The sequence below is a fragment of the Macaca fascicularis genome, chromosome 2 (genome assembly GCF_037993035.2).
Source record: "Macaca fascicularis isolate 582-1 chromosome 2, T2T-MFA8v1.1".
NCBI lineage: Eukaryota > Metazoa > Chordata > Mammalia > Primates > Cercopithecidae > Macaca > Macaca fascicularis.
In genome coordinates this window covers 152,311,242-152,333,267 of record NC_088376.1, presented here as the reverse complement: position 1 = coordinate 152,333,267, position 22,026 = coordinate 152,311,242, and the positions used below count along the sequence as shown (strand labels likewise).

Below are 22,026 nucleotides of genomic sequence, written 5' to 3'. Positions count from 1 at the left end.
TATGGAGTGGTGCCCATGGAATACCAGGACAACAGAAAACTAAGCTCTAATCATCCAGCTGTCTCCACGTCGTGTGAATCATACACAACTGAATCTGTGAAGTGCACATCCCATCTCTATATGCTTTCTACTTGCATGTATTATAAGAAAAGGTACATAGCTACTTCTGTGCTAACAGATCATTTTTATTAGAAAACATCCTGAAGCAGACCCATCTCACATGCAGAGACATACATAGGCTCAAAATAAAGGGATGGAGGAAGATCTACCAAGCAAATGGAGAACAAAAAAAAAGCAGGGGTTGCAATCTTAGTCTCTAATAAAACAGACTTTAAACCATCAAAGATCAAAAGAGACAAAGAAGGCCATTACATAATGGTAAAGGGATGAATTCAACAGGAAGAGCTAACTATCCTAAATATATATGCACCCAATACAGGAGCACCCAGATTCATAAAGCAAGTCCTTAGAGACTTACAAAGAGACTTAGACTCCCATACAATAATAATGGGAGACTTTAACACCCCACTGTCAACATTAGACAGATCAACGAGACAGAAAGTTAACAAGGATATCCAGGAATTGATTTCAACTCTGCACCAAGCGGACCTCATAGACATCTACAGAACTCTCCACCCCAAATCAACAGAATATACATTCTTCTAAGCACCACATCGCACTTATTCCAAAATTGACCACATAGTTGGAAGTAAAGCACTCCTCAGCAAATGTAAAAGAACAGAAATTATAACAAACTGTCTCTCAGACCACAGTGCAATCAAACTAGAACTCAGGACTAAGAAACTCAATCAAAACCGCTCAACTACATGGAAACTGAACAACCTGCTCCTGAAGGACTACTGGGTACATAATGAAATGAAGGCAGAAATAAAGATGTTCTTTGAAACCAATGAGAATAAAGATACAACATACTAGAATCTCTGGGACACATTTAAAGCAGTGTGTAGAGGGAAATTTATAGCACTAAATGCCCACAAGAGAAAGCAGGAAAGATCTAAAATTGACACCCTAACATCACAATTAAAAGAACTAGAGAAGCAAGAGCAAACGCATTCAAAAGCTAGCAGAAGGCAAGAAATAACTAAGATCAGAGCGGAACTGAAGGAGATAGAGACACAAAAAACCCTCCAAAAAATCAATGAATCCAGGAGCTGGTTTTTTGAAAGAATCAACAAAACTGATAGACCGCTAGCAAGACTAAAAGAAGAAAAGAGAGAAGAATCAAATAGATGCAATAAAAAATGATAAAGGGGATATCACCACCGACCCCACAGAAATACAAACTACCATCAGAGAATACTATAAACACCTCCATGCAAATAAACTAGAAAACCTAGAAGAAATGGATAATTTCCTGGACACTTACACTCTCCCAAGACTAAACCAGGAAGAAGTTGAATCCCTGAATAAACCAATAACAGGCTCTGAAATTGAGGCAATAATTAATAGCCTAACAACCAAAAAAAGTCCAGGACCAGACGGATTCACAGCCGAATTCTACCAGCGGTACAAGGAGGAGCTGGTACCATTCCTTCTGAAACTATTCCAATCAATAGAAAAAGAGGGAATCCTCCCTAACTCATTTCACGAGGCCAACATCATCCTGATACCAAAGCCTGGCAGAGACACAACAAAAAAAGAGAATTTTAGACCAATATCCCTGATGAACATTGATGCAAAAATCCTCAATAAAATACTGGCAAACCGAATCCAGCAGCACATCAAAAAGCTTATCCACCATGATCAAGTGGGCTTCATCCCTGGATGCCAGGCTGCTTCAACATATGCAAATCAATAAATGTAATCCAGCATATAAACAGAACCAAAGAAAAAAACCACATGATTATCTCAATAGATGCAGAAAAGGCCTTTGACAAAATTCAACAGCCCTTCATGCTAAAAACTCTCAATAAATTCGGTATTGATGGAATGTATCTCAAAATAATAAGAGCTATTTATGACAAATCCACAGGCAATATCATACTGAATGGGCAAAAACTGGAAGCATTCCCTTTGAAAACTGGCACAAGACAGGGATGCCCTCTCTCACCACTCCTATTCAACATAGTGTTGGAAGTTCTGGCTAGGTCAATCAGGCAAGAGAAAGAAATAAAGTGTATTCAGTTAGGAAAAGAAGAAGTCAAATTGTCCCTGTTTGCAGATGACACGATTGTATATTTAGAAAACCCCATCATCTCAGCCCAAAATCTCCTTAAGCTAGTAAGCAACTTCAGCAAAGTCTCAGGATACAAAATTAATGTGCAAAAATCACAAGCATTCTTATATACCAGTACAGACAAACAGAGAGCCAAATCATGAATGAACTCCCATTCACAATAGCTTCAAAGAGAATAAAATACCTAGGAATCCAACTTACAAGGGATGTAAAGGACCTCTTCAAGGAGAACTACAAACCACTGCTCAGTGAAATAAAAGAGGACACAAACAAATGGAAGAACATACCATGCTCATGGATAGGAAGAATCAATATTGTGAAAATGGCCATACTGCCCAAGGTAATTTATAGATTCAATGCCATCCCTATCAAGCTACCAATGACTTTCTTCACAGAATTGGAAAAAACTGCTTTAAAGTTCATATGGAACCAAAAAAGACCCCACATTGCCAAGACAATCCTAAGTCAAAAGAACAAAGCTGGAGGCATCACGCTACCTGACTTCAAACTATACTACAAGGCTACAGTAACCAAAACAGCATGGTACTAGTACCAAAACACAGATCTAGACCAATGGAACAGAACAGAGCCCTCAGAAATAATACCACCCATCTACAGCCATCTGATCTTTGACAAACCTGACAAAAACAAGAAATGGGGAAAGGATTCCCTAGTTAATAAATGGTGCTGGGAAAATTGGCTAGCCATAAGTAGAAAGCTGAAACTGGATCCTTTCCTTACTCTTTATATGAAAATTAATTCAAGATGGATTAGAGACTTAAATGTTAGACCTAAAACCATAAAAACTCTAGAAGAAAACCTAGGTAATACCATTCAGGACATAGCCATAGGCAAGGACTTCATGTCTAAAACACCAACAGCAATGGCAACAAAAGTCAAAATTGACAAATGGGATCTAATTAAACTAAAGAGCTTTTGCACAGCAAAAGAAACTACCATCAGAGTGAACAGGCAACCTACAGAATGGGAGAAAATTTTTGCAATCTACTCATCTGACAAAGGGCTAATACCCAGAACCTGCAAAGAACTCAAACAAATTCACAAGAAAAATCAAACAACCCCATCAAAAAGTGGGCAAAGTATATGAACAGACATTTCTCAAAAGAAGACATTCATAGAGCCAACAGACACATGAAAAAATGCTCGTCATCACTGGCCATCAGAGAAATGCAAATCAAAATCACAATGAGATACCATCTCACACCAGTTCGAATGGCAATCATTAAAAAGTCAGGAAACAACAGGTGCTGGAGAGGATGTGGAGAAATAGGAACACTATTACACTGTTGGTGGGATTGTAAACTAGTTCAACCATTGTGGAAGACAGTGTGGTGATTCCTCAAGGATCTAGAACTAGAAATACCATGTGACCCAGCCATCCCATTACTGGGGATATACCCAAAGGATTATAAGTCATGCTGCTATAAAGACACATGCACACGTATGTTTATTGCAGCACCATTCACAATAGCAAAGACTTGGAATCAACCCAAATGTCCATCAGTGACAGGCTGGATTAAGAAAATGTGGCACATATACACCATGGAATACTATGCAGCCATAAAAAAGGATGAGTTCGTGTCCTTTGTAGGGACATGGATGCAGCTGGAAACCATCATTCTCAGCAAACTATCGCAAGAACAGAAAACCAAACACCGCATGTTCTCACTCATAGGTGGGAACTGAACAATGAGATCACTTGGACATGGGAAGGGGAACATCACACACCGGAGCCTATTGTGGGGAGCGGGGAGCGGGGGAATGGCACTGGGAGTTATACCTGATGTAAATGATGAGTTGATGGGTGCTGACGAGTTGATGGGTGCAGCACACCAACATGGCACATGTATACATATGTAACAAACCTGCATGTTGTGCACATGTACCCTAGAACTTAAAGTATATTAAAAAAAAATCCTGAAGCATGTGAATATTGCATAAAAACGAGCTAAAAGAAATCCTCCCAGTATGAATCCTCCCACTGTGCCACACCATGCTCACCTCCTGACTTGCACAGCATGGTTTAGGAGATAAGGGGACAGAAAAGAAACCCTTTCCATCAGCAGGATGAGCTAGGAGACTTTCTTCAAATATGGTTCTTAGGAGTGTCAGATGCTGAGACCTGGCTTGCCCAATGAGCTAAGCCCCGAAAATTGCATTTTACACATGGGAAAAGGCAAGCTATTCTCAGAGAGACTTGAGATTTAGAAGATAATGACATAAATCACAGGAAAAATAACATGGAAGAAAATTCTGAGATAGGTCACATTTGGAAAGGCCACATTGCAGAAGACAAGAGAAAAGCTAAGTGCGTAGATTAAGAAAACACAGAGCAAGAAATGTCAAAGAACAATCTGAACATATCTTTGAAAAGTCACCATAAAAATCTCTCAAAGCAGACAGTGAAGCCTGAATTTCCTTCTGGAGAAAGGTAACATAGGTAAGATTCCCTTTACTACCTTGATTAAGGAAGCAATCACTTTAAACATTTTGCAACCTGTAGTTACCAAATCATGGACAGTCTGTGATACATGGAATAATCAAATGGGCCACAAACTAGTGAAGAATGCTAAGGTCGATGCACCTGAGCCAGTGGTCAGGAGAGCAGTGGAAAAGGAAGCAACCTCACAAGTTTGGCACTTATGCCCTTGGGGGTGGGCAGGTTACAGGGCGAAGGAAGGGAGTGAGGGCATGTCTATCGTCACATCTGCAGCACCAGTGTAATCGTGCATATCTCTCAGGGTAGAGATGATGTGCAAATACTGTGATTTACATCCAACACCTAGTGAGGTACCTGAGCTATGTGAAAGAGCATACTTTGGCTTTGCATTATCATAATTGTCAACTTCATCATCATTGTCATGACTATCATCAATTTTCTCCTCAATAAATTTGAGAGATTACACCTTTGGGAGCCACAAAAGGGGTTATCACTACCATAATCATTTTGTTTTCTTTATTTTTTAAAGCAACTGCAACCTCATAGTCACTGTCTCTAATTTGAAATATTCTAGCCACTAGGGTACATGCTTATGTGCTGACACCATTAATTTAAATTTGAGAAGTCAGGCCCAGCACGGTGGCTCATGCCTGTAATGCCAGCTCTCTGGGATTGCTTGAGCCCAGAAGTTCCAGATCAGCCCAAACAACATGGCAAAACCCCATGTCTACTAACAAAACAAAAAACTAGCCAGGTGTGGTGGAGCATGACTGTGGTACCAGCTACTCAGGAGGCTGAGGTGGGAGGATCGCTTGAGCCCAGGAGGTTGAGGCTGCAGTAAACTGTGATGGTACCACTGCACTCCAGCCTGGGCAACAAATGAGACCCTGTCTGAAATCAATTAATTAATTAATTTGTGAAATTAAAACTGGGGTAAGATGTATCTTCATGAGAAATTATTGTTAGATATTTTGTGAGAATGTAAGGTTATACTCTCTTGATAAGCCAGTGTTTTGAATAAAGAATCTAATTTCCTTCTAAATGATTTAAAATTATTTTATTTCTATGTATATAATTTTTAAAAATTACTCAAACTATAGAAGACTTCTTAGATAATACTTTGAATTGATTGATAAAGATGAGAGAAGTAAAAGCAAGTATATTTAGTAAAATTCTGCAGTTAAAACCTATCCCTTCCTTGACCAATAGGAATATGAAATTAGTAATGTCTGGATCTAAAATAACTAGATAACATAAGAATATGGACCCTGAGAACTAATAAAGCAAGTAAATAAAAGTCATTTAGTCTGAGAAGTGAATGCAAACCAAAAAATGAGTATCTCTCAAGGAAAGCATCCACTAATTTTATGAGTCACTAAAGGATTAAACATATCAAACAGAAAAAGATCCCCTTGCACTGCCAAGAAAACAATCCTCTGAGCCGTGGGTGATGGTTAGAGCCGGTTAGCTAATCTGACGTCACCAAAGCCTTACTATTAGAACTGACAGGTCTCAATCCACAGCCTGCCTAGGGCCCAGCTCACCCACTAATTCTACACCTGCAGAATAAAGAGGCATTTATGCAGAGGGATGAGTAGGGGATTCAGTTCACCTGTGAAGAACCTGCACGGTTTTACGGAAAGATATCCTTTGCTCATTGCTCTGTAGGCCTGCAATTGTAGTGTCTATAGAAAGGTGGCAAAATTCAACTGGGGAGCATGGAATCATAGAGTCACCAGTGGAACATTTTACCTGCCTCTTAATTTTACTCTATTCTCTTCTGGATAATAGTAATCTGGGGAGAGCTGTGCTCAAAATTTTCTCCAACTTCCCTTGTCACATCTGTGTGAAGAATCAGAAGGGTCACAATCATGTAGACAAGACCAAGTTCTTTCCTTCTGATACCAAGATCAAATTAGTCCAAGCCCACTGCATACTTTGTAATGTCTCTACTCTGGGGCGAGAAGTTTCCTAGTGCCTCCCCTGAGCTCACAGTGGCTCTGCGTATCCTCTCCCTGCAATGTGCGACAGGCACCTGCAACCTTAGGTCTGTTCTCCACTTGGAGCATGTGCTTTCCAGGTAGTATTGGTCATGCATGTTGTGATTTCCATTCTCCCATTTTCACGTTTCCAGCTCTCTCTCAGTTTAAACAAGATATTAAAATATTTCTTATGGCCATGAGTGAAGAGAGCAAATCCAGTTGGAAATGATTTCTTTCCGTTTTCTAAGAATTCCTACAGTGTCCCTAAATGTGATATAAATGTGCAGACCTGCAGGTCAATGGCCTAGACCCTGCAGAAGATGGAGCACACATCTCAAGGAGCTGAAAACCTTTTGGATTCTATGACTGAAGCACTGAGAAATCTAATCCTTGAGCCCTCCAGGGCAACAAAAGAGAAATACACCACCATGGATCACTGCAATGTAACCAAAGGGTTCCCTGGTAGTACAGGGACACCCAGGCTTCAAATGTGATCATTCCATGAAAGCAAAAATGTTAGACAATTTGATCTTGAACAACTCTCAACCTTCTATATTTTACTAAATTCATTTTTTTTTTCTTTTTGAGACAGAGTCCACTCTGTTGCGCAGGCTGGAGTGCAGTGGCATGATCTTGGCTTACTCCAAACTCTGCCTTCCCAGGCTCAAGTGATCCTCTTGCCTCAGCCTCCTGAGTAGCTGAGATCACAGGAACACAACACTATGCCAACCTAATTTTTTGAGTTTCTGTAGAGATGGAGTCTCACTATATTACCCAGACTGGTCTCAAACTCCTGAGCTCAAGCCATCCTCCTGGCTCAGCCTCCCAAAGTGCTGAGATTACAGCATGAGCCACTGCACACAGCCCAATTTTACCAAATTCATTAGGAAGGGAATGAGAAAAGAGATGAAAATTTCTGTCTATTCAAACAAGTTTAAATAGAAGTGAAATGCCCAGAAAAATACATTATTAAGGAGTTAGCTAGGCTAAATACAGACCATGGAGACTCTTGGCTCAATAAAAAGTGCCATCTGCCATCACTTGTCTATTAGTGTGAGCTGACCCAGGCCCAGGCCAAGGCATGTGGGATCCACTGCCCAGGTCTGCTCTCACTGCCCCTGATCAGGAATAAAAGGCACTTGATCTGTGGCTGCCAATCAGACAGGCTGAGCAGCAGGTGGAAGGACTTGTGGGGTCATAACCACACATGCCCAGCAGCAAAGTTTTGTCTTCCCACAGGGGTAGAGAGACCCCATCTAGCAGACACAGCAGCCAGCGAAGTTCAGCTTTTCATCAACCGGTGATTTGGTACCACGTAATTAAATGCCATCAAAATGGATGTCAGAAAAATGTAGGATTAGGAACTTCCAAGCTATTATTCCCCAGGGAAGCAATGAAAAAATTAAGCAGAAACTATCTGAAACAACTCTGTCTGAGCTCTAGAAAACAGTCTACACCTGATTACAGCAATGAGGTGAATACCCAATAAAAAACAAAACCATTTTGAAAATCGTAAGAAAGTTTTGTGGCATTTTTTCTCACCTTACCCCATCCATTTTCTAGCATGGCAGCAATCTTGGTCTTGAAGTGGCAACAATCCAGATAATTATTCTCCTTGAACCAGAAGAAGCAGAGTAGATCTTATTTGCAAACCACTGTGTATATCTACTGTAAGCTGTCTGTTAGATACTTGAAGCATTTATGCAAGGTGTTCCTATCTGGTTTGCCCAACTTGGAACTTAGGCAGGAAATACAGTGAATGCTCATTAAAAGTGGCTAGTTAACTACAGACTTATAGAAGCCTGAGGCAAAAGGTTACAAATGGAGACACAAAATATACCACACAAAAGCATGGAGCAGCTGTTATGTGATTCACTGGGAAATTAGAATGTTCAAAAGCAGTCAAGTATATAAGGGAATTTAGAAAGCCATAGGCATGCCCAGGCAAGATGCATGCTCAAAAAAGACTTGTGAAGACCGTAAGCTTTCACCCCAGGCTCAGGGCAAGGCTAGCTAAATGCTGAAGGATTGTCCCAGCACAGAGACAATCTGCAAAGACTGGGAGAGTTCCTAGCATTCAATAAAATCTCTGTCAAACCACTAGATGCATATCAACTATAGGAACAGACATTACAGATAATATGTGACAAGGAATCATCTTTGTAAACGTAGTCAGGAAAAGTCTCAAAAGTAAAGGACTACTACAGCATTCAACAATTGTAAAGGGAGGAAAAAAACCCTGGGGAAGTAGAAGAATCAGACTTCACATAGATACCACATCATAATAATCAAAAGCTTAATTTTTAATTTAAAAAGCCACACAAAAAATACAGCATAACACAGCCCCTTCAAAGAAGAAACAAAAAAGCTAAAGCACCCATCCTTGAGAAAGTCCAGAATCAGGCTTACTAGATAAGGACTTTAAAACACCTGTCTTAAAGGTGTACTAATAGCTAAGGGAGAAGATAAACAAAACTAAGAGAAATCAGAAGAAGGATATATGAACAAAATGATGCCAGAAATAAGTTTCTCATCAAACTTCCTTGTTCTTTCTGGTTTTGTAAACAACCCTTCCCACCTAATTGGTAACAGGAACAGCCTCTCCCTTCCCACTTAATTGTCTGTATTCAATTTCAAACAATAGCCAGTCGGGTTAGTTTAGATTGTGCAGTGCGACTCCAGTTACTGGGGAAAGGACACAGAAACAGGAGCTGCATTAGGGATAAAAACCCCTGCCCCACCCTACTCGGTGTGCTCTTGCAATTGCATCAGATGCAAGCAGCACCCTTCTGCAGAAGTAAAATTGCCTTGCTGAAGAATTTTTGGTCTAAGTGCTGGCTCTTATTTGTGGCACCAAATACCTGTTTCCAACAATTTGGGGGCTTGTCCGGGATCCCATTCTCCTCCAGGGAAGGGTCTCCTCCGATCATCTCTCATGAGGAGACACATCCTGCTGCCTTGTTGCAGTTGCCTCAAGAGTAAGGGATTGAAACCCACCTGGCATGATGAATAAACCTGGACTCTCAGCAACATGGGAAAAAAAGAAGTCTACAAATAAATACCGTGGCAACCAGGTAACAGTGCACAGACCAAGGTAAGAAAATCTGTGGGGGCAGTGAAGTACTTCCTTGGTGGTCGGGACATCCTGGAGGTGAAAGTGTGTAAATGAGATGCACAATTAAGTGTGAAGTGAGTGTGGAGTCTGGATCCATGGTTCCATGGTCACCTCATACAGCTTAAGACAGCCTTCCTGTCATGGGATTTATACTGACCTGGCATTGCTAAGAGGGACCTAAATTCCAGGAGGGAAGTGGCCAGAGAAGGATGAAGTGAAAGCAAAGGAGTGCAATAAACCTCCAGTATGGGGGCTTGAGCCTCTAGAGAAAGGGTGCAAGAAATCTGTATTAGGAGAGGCTGAGCTCTGCTGACTCAGGGAAACTCAGGAAACACCTAAAACTTCCAGGATAGGAAATACCACAAGAAAGATAGAAAATAAAAAGGACAAGACAGACAATAAAGTTTCCTCTAATGCCCCTGAGGTCTCATGTTAAACTACTGGAGGGATAATGAAATGACCAAGCACAAGAAAAAGCAACAAATAATAAAATATTGTTTTATTTGGACCCAAGAACCTATCCTCAAACCCTCAGTTTTTTGGCCAAAGTTGGGTCCAATGAAGATTGGGTTTGTCAACTTTTAATAGAATATGTCAATAACAAAAGTCCTGTCTCCCAGGAGGAAAAAGACTATGCCTTGTGTTGGTGGCAAGGGCTTGTCCTCCCCTATCCCCTAAAAGCTACAGGAGACAAGCCAGAAACTACTTCCCCTCAGGAAATTGAGATCCCTAACCCCAGAAAAGTCCACCAACACATGGACACTTTAGACCACCTTGCCTGCCAAAAACATCTAACTTCCCTCCCCGTCAAGCAAATGCAACTGCCACAAGCCCTTCTCCTTCTCATGTTGTTTCCTCCCCCACCTTATAATCCTGACTTTTGGGGCAGTCCCCAGCCTGAATGCCCTCCCCCAGGAAGACTTCAACGTGAGATAGAGCAATGTAAAAAAGATATCCAAAACTTCCCCTTCCTCACTACCTCCAGAGAATCTCCTCCAACCCTCTTTTCCTTAAGGGACGTGTCTCTGGGAGGAGGGGGTATTGACTTTGTAAACACCCCCTTAACCAGAAGTCCAAAACCTAAAAAGAGAGCTCAACCCACTCTTAGATGATCCCTATGGAGTGGCAGATCAAATTGATCAATTCCTAGGACCCCAGTTGTATACTTGGGTTAAGTTAATGTCCATCCTAAGCACCTTTTTTTGGTGGGGAGGAAAGAAGCATGATCTGCAGGGCCAGTATGATGGTTTGGGAACGTGAGCACCCCGCCCCTCCCCTGGTCAAAGCATCCCAGCAGCTGAACAAAAGTTCCCTGCCGAAGATCCTCAGTGGGATAGTAACAATATAGCCCATCAAGGAAATATCAGAGATCTCAGAGATACGGTAATTAGAGGGATTTGGGAATCAGTTCCTCAAACTCAAAATATTACCAAAGCCTTTAATATACAACAGGGAAAAGATGAAGGACATATGGAATTCTTAGAGAGGCTTAAGGAGCAAATGAGGAAATATGCTGGCCTAGAATTAGAAGACTCCTGTGGATAAGGGATGTTAAAGCTCCATTTGGTCACCAATAGTTGGCTGGACATTACAAAAATACTACAAAAATTAGAGAACTGGAAAGATCGACTTATAGAGGAGTTTTTAAGGGAGGCTCAAAAAGCATATGTACGAAGGGATAAAAAAAAAAAGCAGAAACAAAAGGCAAAATTTCTGCTGTCCACCCTACAACAAAGCACCCAAGGGGCCAAAACCTGTAAAGAACTTAAGCCTCCACTCGCCAGGTCATATAAAGTGTACAAAAGAGCAAAGCTAGGGAACTCAAAATTACTGAGAGAAAAGAGGGCAAAATAAATGTTCCAAATGTGGAAGAACAGGACACTTCAAAAGAGAATGCCCTGAATGGGAAAAAGAAAATAAAGTCACCCCACTTATGGCTTTCAAGGAAGGCTAGAGAGTCAGCGGCTCTGTCGCTTATTTCAAGTCCTACCCAGAGCCCTTGACAAATATAGAGGTGGGACCCAAACCCAAGCTTATTACTTTTTAAATCGACTAACAGGCAGTTGACTCCTCTGTTCCTCTGTTTGTTATCCTCCATCTGGTGTAATTTGTTCACAAGAACTTCTTATCTCAGGAGTAAAAGGAGAAAAATTTAAAGCAAAAATCTTAAAGGAAACAGAGGTCAAATATAAGAACCACTCAGCTAGTATTAAATTTCTGTTCATTCCAGAGGCAGGAACAAATTTATTAGGGAGAGATTTAATGCTAAAATTAGGCTTAGGCCTCTATATTAACCAAGGAAAATTTCTCACATCTGTAAACTTACCACCACAGATGAAGAACATATTCATCCTGACATATGGTCAAAAGAAGGAAATTAAGGAAAGCTACGGGTTCCTCCAGTGCATGTCAAATTAAAAACTCCCAGAGAAGTAGTACAAAGAAAACAATACCTTATTCCTTTAAAAGCCAGGATAGGTTTAAAACCCGTAATTGAAAGCCTTTTCCATGACAAACTCCTTGAACCCTGTATGTCCCCTTATAACACTCCAATACTGCCTGTATAGAAGCCAGATGGGTCATACTGGTTAGTGCAAGACCTCCAGGCTATTAATCAAATAGTCTGAAACACCCACCCTGTTGTTCTTAATTCTTACACTATTATTGGTAGAAGTCCACATAACCACCAATGATTCACAGTAATAGATTTAAAAGATGCCTTTTGGGCTCGTCTGTTAGCAGAGGACAGCTGGGACACGTTTGCCTTTGAATGGGAAGACCCCTACTCCAGTCAAAAACAGCAATACCGATGGACAGTTTTGCCCCCAAGGATTTACAGAATCACCAAACTTATTTGGTCAACTCCTAGAGCAAGTGATCCCTGCCCTCATCCATTTGCCTACTCCAAAACATGGATGACTCGTTTATTTCAGGAGAGAACAAAGATTAAGTACAACATTTTCAATCAGCTTCCTAAATCATCTAAGAGAACAAGGGTTACAAGTCTTGAAGAGTAAACTCCAGTTTGTAGAACCTGAAGTAAAGTACCTAGGGCACTTAATTAGCAAAGGGAAATGGAAAATAGGGTTTGAACAGATTGAGGGTATCATATCCCTACCTCTACCAGAAATGAAACAAGAACTTAGAAAATTTGAGGGAGTGGTTGGATACTGTTGCCTATGGATTGAGTCATATGCTTTAGAAACAAAACCTTTATAACACCAAAAACTCACCCAAAAAGAGCCAGACTTCCTTCTATGGACCCTATCAGAAATACAACAAGTAGAAAAATTAAAACATTTATTAGTAACTGCCCTGGTTCTAGCTTTACCCTCCCTAGAACAGCCATTTCATTTTTTTGTCAATGTAAACAAAGGAGTAGCCTTAGGGGTACTCACTCAAAAACACGAGGGCCACCGGCAGCCCATAGCTTTTCTGTCAAAAATTATTGACCCAGTAATGAATGGCCCAAATGTGTCCAATCCATAGCACCAACTGCCTTGCTAACAGAGGAAAGCAGAAAAAAGTAACCTTTGGGGGAAACCTCATCGTGACTACTCCTCACCAAGTCGGAACTATTCTTAACCAAAAGGCAGGAAGATGGCTTACTGACTCAAGAATTTTACAGTATGAGGCTATCTTATCAGGGAAGGATTATTTAACTTTACTGACAATTCACTTAACCCCACTGCCTTCCTAACAGAGAATCGAAACCCAGAGAACCTGGAACACAAATGTTTAGATCCAATCAGTTACCAAACAAAAATTAGGTTAGACCTAAGTGAAACCCCTTTCCAAACAAGGAGGCATCTTTTCATAGATGGTACTTCTTGAGTAGTTGAAGGAAAGAGGCATAATGGATACTCAGTAGCTGATGGGGAAACTCTCGCAGAAATAGAATCAGGAAGATTGCCAAATGACTGGTCTGCTCAAACATGCGAGCTATTTGTACTAAATCAGGCTTTAAAATGTCTACAAAACCAAGAAGGATCTACGCTGACTCCAAATATGCCTTTGGAGTAGTCCATACCTTTGGAAAAATCTGAACTGAACGGGGTGTCATTAACGGTAAGGGCCAAAACCTGGTCCACAAAGAGTTAATAATACAAGTATTAGATAATCTACAGCTGCCAGAAGAAATAGCTGTTGTTCATGTCCCAGGAAGCCGGGGGAATAACCTTGCAGATCAAATAGCTAAGCAAGCTGCTTCTTCCCAGAAGGCACCCATTTTCTATCTAACCCCCTGTCTTCCCCCTCCAGCTGCAATCCCCACCTTTTCCCCTGCAGACCAAGAAAAACTAAAAAAATTAGGAGCTGAGGAAAGCCCAGAGGGAAAGTGGGTATTACCAGATGGAAGGGAAATGTTGTCTAAACCTCTCATGAGGGAAATGTTGTCACAACTTCATCAAGGAACCCACTGGGGTCCCCATGCTATGTGTGACACAGTCCTTAGGGTTTATGGGTGTATGGGGATCCAGACCCTTGCTAAGCAAATTACAGATAGTTGCATAGTGTGCAGAGAAACTAATAAGCAAACCTTAAAGAAGCAACCTTTTGGAGGAAGAAATCCAGGGCTAAGGCCACTCCAAAGTATCCAAGTGGACTACACTGAAATGTTCCCAATAGGTCACCCCAAATATTCATTAGTAATAGTAGACTCTCTTACCCACTGGGTAGAAGCCATCCCCTTCCCAAGTGCAACAGTCAGTAATGTAGTTAAAGCTCTGTTGAAACATATCATACCCAGGTTTGGAATAATAGAGAATACTGATTCAGACAACGGGACCACTTTACTACACTCATAATTAAAAGGCTAACCCAAGCACTAGAAATAAAGTGGGAATACAATACTCTCTGGCATCCACCTTCATCAGGAAGGGTAGAAATAATGAACCAGAGTCTAAAAAGGAAAAAAAAAAAAGGCCAGGCGCGGTGGCTCACGCCTGTAATCCCAGCACTTTGGGAGGCCGAGGCGGGCGGATCACGAGGTCAGGAGATGGAGACCATCCTGGCAAACACGGTGAAACCCCATCTCTACTAAAAATATAAAAAAAAAATTAGCCGGGCGTGGTGGTGGGCGCCTGTAGTCCCAGCTTCTCGAGAGGCTGAGGCAGGAGAATGACGTGAACCTGGGAGGCAGCGGTGCTTGCAGTGAGCGAAGATCGTGCCACTGCACTCCAGCCTGGGAGACAGAGTGAGACTCTGTCTTAAAAAAAAAAAAAAAGAAAAAGAAAAAGAAAAAAAAAAAACGCCTCACCAAATTAATCTTGGAAACCTGGTTACCATGGACAAAATGCCTTCCCATTGCCTTACTAAGAATCTGAACTGCCCCTCGAAAAGACCTTGGCCTGTCCCCTTATGAAATGCTCTATGGGCTGCCTTCCCTAAATTCCACAACTGACCTTCCCACATTTGAAACAAAAGATCAGTTTCTTAAAAGCTATATATTTTGTCTGTCTTCCACCCTACCCTCCCTCAGGACTGAAGGCCTCCTAGCACAAACTCCACCCCTCAAATTCTCAGTTCACCAACACCAACCCAGAGATCACATATTTATCAAAAGCTGGAAAGAGGGAAAGCTCGAACCCACCTGGGAAGGACCTTATTTGGTACTCCTAATGACTGAGACGGCAGTCCAGACCACTGAAAAGTGGTGGACCTATTATACCAGAATCAAAAAAGTGTCGCTATCTCCAGAATCATTGACTGTCACTCCAGGAACAACAGCTTCAAAATTAACATTCAAGCGGGTTTAATCTATCTTTTTCTTCTCTCCTTAGCTACTCAAGGATATCTTATTATCAATGTAACTCAATCACCCTTTCCCCAGATAGTTACATTTGATGCTTGTCTAGTCTTACCTTGTGGACATCTCCAAAGTCAAAGACAGCTAGCCTCTGCAGAAAAATACTTCTGTCCCTCCAAGGAAGACATTAATACTAATTCTGTCTTGTGTGTGGTGGGAATCTTCAGAGGAAGAGTCGGGTAATTGGGAGTTATGTTCTCAGTGGTCAGATGTTCTATGGACTACTAAAAATCAGGGTTGAACCTCCTGACAGGGTTGCACTGCCCTAAAACCATACCTACACTTCACCAAAGGGACTACCCCCTATAATTGCCAATCTAACCACTGCAACCCAGTACTTATCTCTATTAATACCCTTACCTTCGCCATTCCCATACCTGCTTTAGAGTGATTTTACGGCTTAGGAGCAGATGTCGCTGGAGGGGATCCTATAGGCTTCTTTAAATTACGCTTTATTCCTTCTCCTTCGTCTCCCACCCCCTTCTCAATCCCACAGATTCAAACCATTTCCCACCTCATACCCAACAACAAAACCAAAGTAACCGTAATATAAATCAAAAATTTAAAGCAAACTTTAGCCATTGAAACAGGGTACCAAGATGCAAATACCTCGCTGGAATGGCTTAAATATTCTGTCCGCACACTAAACAAAAGCAATTGTTACACTTGTGCAACAGGCAGACCAGAAACCCAAATTGTCTCCTTTCCTCTGACCAACAGGGCATGGACTATACGGTAGCCCTCTTCCAAAACCCCACAGATTGGGGGCAATAAGGCACGTCTAACCCTCTCGCTGCTATTCCCAGAAGTTAAAAGCCCTGCAGGTCAACCCCTGAGGGCCATTCGGCCTCCAACTACAAATGTCAATTTCACCTCCTGTCTCTCATGGCAGGGGGAAAACTTGGCATTCCTTGGAAGCTTAACAGGGTGCAGCACACCTAAGCCTTTTCAAGAGCTAACCAATCAGTCTGCCCTTGTTCATCCCTGAGCAGACGTATGGTGGTATTGCGGTGGACCACTATTGGGTACTCTGCCAAGTAACTGGAGCAGCACTTGTGCTGTAATCAAATTGGCCATCCCTTTCACCCTGGCATTTCATCAACCAAACAAAAAGGACAATTGCAGAAAAAGAAGTGTTCCTCATGGGTCTTTTGACCCTCATGTTTTTATAGATGCTATCAGAGTTCCCTGACGGGTGCCCAATGAATTTAAAGCCCGAAATCAAATGACCACAGGATTTGAATCTGTATTATTCTGGTGGTCAACTACAAACAAAAATGTAGACTGGATAAATTACATTTACTATAATTAACAGTGGTTTGTCAGTTACACAAGAGATGCCATTAAAGGAATAGCTGAGAAATTAGACCCTACCAGCCAAATGGCTTAGGGAAACAGGGTAGCCCTTGACATGATATTGGTTGAAAAAGGTGGAGTCTGTGTCATGATTGGAGTCCAATGTTGCACTTTTATCCCTATTAACACAGCCTCTAATGGAACAATTACAAAAGCATTACAGGGCCTTATAAATGAATTAGCTGCAAATTCCAGAATAAATGGTCCCTTTTCAAGTCTCATGGAAAAATGCTTTGGAAAATGGAATTGACTCATGACCTCAACATTTACTTCTCTAACAGTTATTACAGGTGTACTCATTCTTGTAGGTTGCTGTATTATACCTTCTATTCGTGGGTTGGTGCAACGGCTTATTATAGAAACAGCTCTTAACTAAAACCTCCCTCAATTCTCCTCCACCCTATTCAGATAAACTCCTGCTTCTAGATCACCAAGAGGAACAACAAAGTCAAATTATGTTAGAAAAATTTGAAGCGGAAAAACTATAAAGACAAGAGGGGGAAAACTGTCAGAAACAATAAGTTCCTCTTCAAACTTCCTTGTTCTTTCTGGTTTGGTAAACAACCCTTCCCACCTGATTGGTAATAGGAACAGTGTCTCCCTTCCTGCCTAATTGGCTCTATTCGATTTCAAACAATAGCCAACTGGGTTACTTTAGATTGTGTGGTATAACTGTAGTTACTGGGGAAAGGACACAGCAACATGAGCTGTGTTAGGGATAAAAACCCCTGACCTACCCACCTTGGTGTGCTCTTGCAATTGCTTCAGATGCAAGTAGCACCCTTCTGCAGAAGTAAAGTTGCCTTGCTGAGGAATTTTTGGTCTAAGTGCTGGTTCTTCTTTGTGGCACCCAACACCTCTTTCCAACAATAAGAATATCAACAAATAGAAAATATAACAAAGAACCAAACAGAAATGAAGATAAAGATACAATAATGAAAATAATAAAGCCATTGGAAGTGTTTGACATATTATTTGATTCCATTCTTCCTAAATATGATTTCAATCTTCTTAAATGTATTAAGTCCTGTTTTGTGGCCTATCCTGGAGATGTGTGATGTGATCTATCCTGGAGAATGTTCTGTGTGCACTTGAGAAGATTACATATTTTTCTTCTGTTAATTGAAAAATTCTGTATATACCTATTAGATCAATTTAGTTCAAGTCCACTATTTTGTTATTGATTTTTTACCTGGATTTTCTGTTTTTTATTGAAAGTAGGGTACTGAATTATTCTACCGTTACACTATTGCTGTCCATTTCTCCTTTCAGATATTTTGATATTTGTTCTATATACTTAGGTAGTCTAGTATTAGGTGCATATATATTTACAATTGCTGTATCTTCCTGTTGAATTCACCTTTTTAACATTATGTAATGACTTTGTCTCCAGGGACAGTTTTTTAAAATTCTAATTTGTGCTATATAAGAATAGCCACTACTGCTTTCTTTTGAGTGCTATTTACATGGGATATCTGTTTTCAACCCTTCACTGCCAGCCTATGTGTGTCCTTGAATCTAGTATTTACTATTGCCATTTTGTTAACTGTTTTCTATTTGTCTTGTAGTTCTTTTGACCCTCTTTTTCTCTCTTGCTCTCTTCCCTAGTGTTTTTTCTCCTTTTTATATTTGAGACAGGAAATTAAAGAAAGGAAAATCAAATTAAACTTAAAGAGAAAAACAAGTTTTCCTGTATTGGGCTGTCTCATCCCAAAAAGCAGTAACAGACACAGCCCAGGCCCAGGAAAGGTCCTGATAACACTATCTAAGAAGCCAAGACCCAAAAGGAATGTGCTCTGGAGACTCTCCCAGCATTCCCCAACATAAGGATAAGAAAAACAAAATTCCTCTTTTAGCCTTTTACCCCTTCCCCATAAATATTTTGCAGGTTCTGTAAATTCCTGTTTCTCCTTTGATGCAGCTGCAATGTCACAAGCTATGCTAGAGATTACGAGACCTGTCACTGTTTAATTAACTCTCTTTGTTCTGCTTCTGTAAGCTTGCTTATAAAAATCAAGCCCCGTCTTTGTTCTAGGCTCAGGTTTTCGGATGCGAAAAAACTTGGATCCACTGAGCCAGTGAACACCTTAATAAAAACCCTCCTATAACACCCATTTGGTCTCTCAGGTCCTTTCATTCCTGCAACATATCAATACATTTTTATTCCTTCTCTTTTCTTCCTGTGTAACTTTTGTAAGTATTTTCTTTGTGGTTACCAAAGGTAACAGTAAATCATTCTTCACCAGTAATTACATTAAATGTTAATGGACTAAGCTCCCCAATAAAAAGATACAGAGTGGCTTAATAGATTTTTTAAAAAGCATGATCCAACTATACATTGTCTACAAGAGACTTTATTTATTTATTTATTTATTTATTTACAGATGGTCTCACTTTGTTGCCCAGGCTAAAGTGCAGTTACATGATCATGGCTCACTATAGCCTTGAATTCCTGGGCTCAAGTGATCCTCCTGCCTTGGCCTCCCAAAATTCTGGGATTACAGGTATGAGCCACCATGCCCAGTCAAGAAACTCACTTTAGATTAAAAAACACATAGGCTGACAGTGATGCAAATGGTAACAAAAAGAAAGGAGTGGCTAGTCGTATGTCAGACAAAATAGACTGTACACCAAATTGCCTCTAGAGACGAAATCATTATATTATGACAAAAGGATCAATTCAACAATTTACAGCTGTAAAAGCTGGCATTACGAGGTAATGGTCCAGAGTTTCCCTGGGAAATGTTCCCACAGGCATCCAACAGCCTCTCTGCCACTGCCACTTGGTATGGGGAAGAAACAAAGAGCCTCAGGGCTACACCTGAGCTTACAGCACACCATAGTCACCATAGAGAGAAGAGACCAGTCTCTCCTCCTAGTGAGCCTTTGACCCCATGCTCTCCAACAAGAAGCATCCTAAGCACATGCCAGCAGTGCAGCTGCACCATCCCACTGGCTGAATACTCTCAGTAACAGTGACTCCACATTTCTTGGAGGTGGAGCCACCAGGGACAACCAAAAGCCTTTCTGCCACTACTTCTGCAGTATTACCCCACTACTCTTGGACCAAAGAAGGAACAAAGACCCAAAGTGCCTTATCCACACCTCCAACAAGCTGCAGTTGACCCAAGGAGAGGAGACTGGTCCATTTCCCACAGGTCTCCTCCTACAGCTCATTATCAGACAGGGAAAACCCCAAGCTTAGGTCCACAACATAGACCCCTGATCCTGGGCTGATTTCTAACCTGCATCTCTCTGGGGTGGGGATCCAGGAGTCAAGCAAAAGACCCTTGGCCACAACTACTACTAAGGTCCCTTGCTCTGCTGCCTCCAAGTTGGGGAAGAAACATAAACCCTGAGATCACCCCAGAGCTGTAGGGGGCAGCCTGGGAGTGCAAAGCCACAATCTATAGCCAGCACTCAAGTGGGAGAGGAGCTCACACTTTCAGAGCATTGAGATACAAGAGCATGGCTGTAACTGTGAGGAAATATAGGGGAGGCATATGATTGAGCAGAAGCCTAAACCTACTGGATCACACCCCAAAGCTTCGACACCAAAATACCTCACTGACGTACCACACTATGAAACAAAAGACAAAAAGTCACCTACAAATAAAGATCCTGTACAATACCTCAGCTCTGCAAAAACATCCAGAATAGAAGTTTCTTGAGTGTACTCAATCAACACTGCACTCAAAGGAACACCCACATGCAAGGATGGGAAAGAACCAATTCAAGAACCCCGGCAACTCCAACGGCCAGAGTGTATTTTGTTCTCCAAACAACTGCCCAAGTTCTTCAGCAAGAGTTCTTAATTAGGCTAAGCTGGCCGAAATGACAGAAATAGAATTCAGAATATGGATAGGAATAAAGATTGAGATGCGGGAGAATAGCAAACCAAATCCAAAGAAACTAAGAATCACAACAAAAGGAACAGGAGTTGACAGATAAAATAACCAGTAGAAAAAAGAACTTAACTGATCTGATAGAGCTGAAAAACACACTGCAAGAATTCCACAATGCAATCACAAGTGTTAACGGCAGAATAGACCAAGCTGAGGAAAGAATCCCAAAACTCAAAGACTGGCTGTCTGAAATAAGATAGACAAAATTTTTTAAAAAAGGGAATGAACAAAATCTCTGAGAAATATGGAATTATTTAAAGAGACCAGATCTGTAAAAAAGAAAACAAACCTTAGAAAACATATTTCAGAATATTGTCCATGAAAGCTTCCTAACCTTGCTAGAGAGGCCAACAGTCAAATTCAGGAAACACAGAGAACCCCTGTAAGACTTTTACACAAGATGATCACCCCCAAGACACATAATCATCATATTTTCCAAGGTAAAAAAGAAAGAATGTTAAAGGCAGCTAGAGAGACAGGGTAGGTCATCTGGAAAGGGAACTCCATTAGGCTAACAGTGGACCTCTCAGCTGAAACCCTAAAAAACAGAAGAGATTGGGGGCCTATATTCAACATTCTTAAATAAAAAAAAATCTTCAACCAAGAATTTCATATCCAGCCAAACTGAGCTTCCTCAGCAAAGAAGAAATAAGATCCTTTTCAGATAAGCAAATGCTGAGGGAGTTCATTACTACCCAGCCTGCCTTACAAGAGATCTTGAAAGGAGCACTAAATATATAAAGGAAGGACTGTTACCAGCTAATACAAAAACACACTTAAATACACAGACCCATGACACAATAAAGCAACCACACAAACAAGCCAGCATAATAACCAGCTAGCAACAGAATGACAGGGTCAAGTCCACACATATCAATACTAACCTTAAATGTAAATGAGCTAAATGCCCCATGTAACAGGCACAGACTGACAAACTGGATAAAGAAGCAAGACCCAATGGTATGCTGTCTTTAAGAGACCCATCTCACACACAATGATACCCATAGGCTCAAAATAAAAAATTAGGGGAAAGTCTACCAAGCAAATAGAAATAGAAAAGAAAGCAGGGTTTGCAACCCTAATTTCAGACAAAACAGACTTTAAACCAACAAAGATTTAAAAAAAAAAAAAAAAGACAAGGTCATTACATAATAATTCAGCAAGACCTAACTGTCCTAAATATATATGTACCTCGGAAAGGAAA

General features: G+C 40.9%; 1 protein-coding gene across 7 annotated transcripts in view; it reads right to left on the bottom strand.

Moving 5' to 3' along the window:
* LOC123571792 (tetra-peptide repeat homeobox-like protein) overlaps positions 1 to 22,026 on the bottom strand; it is a 93,563-nt gene that overhangs the window by 13,324 nt on the left and 58,213 nt on the right. Inside the window, exon 1 of one of the 7 annotated variants that reach the window (XM_065539029.2) lies at positions 8,183 to 13,019. The exons of 5 other annotated variants lie outside the window; for them this stretch is intronic. In XM_065539029.2, coding sequence (XP_065395101.1) covers positions 8,183 to 8,196 — 14 coding nt within the window. In that variant the 5' untranslated portion in view covers positions 8,197 to 13,019. Of the gene's footprint in view, positions 1 to 8,182; positions 13,020 to 22,026 lie in introns of those variants that run through there. One more of the 7 variants, XM_074033051.1, reaches the window with a different exon arrangement.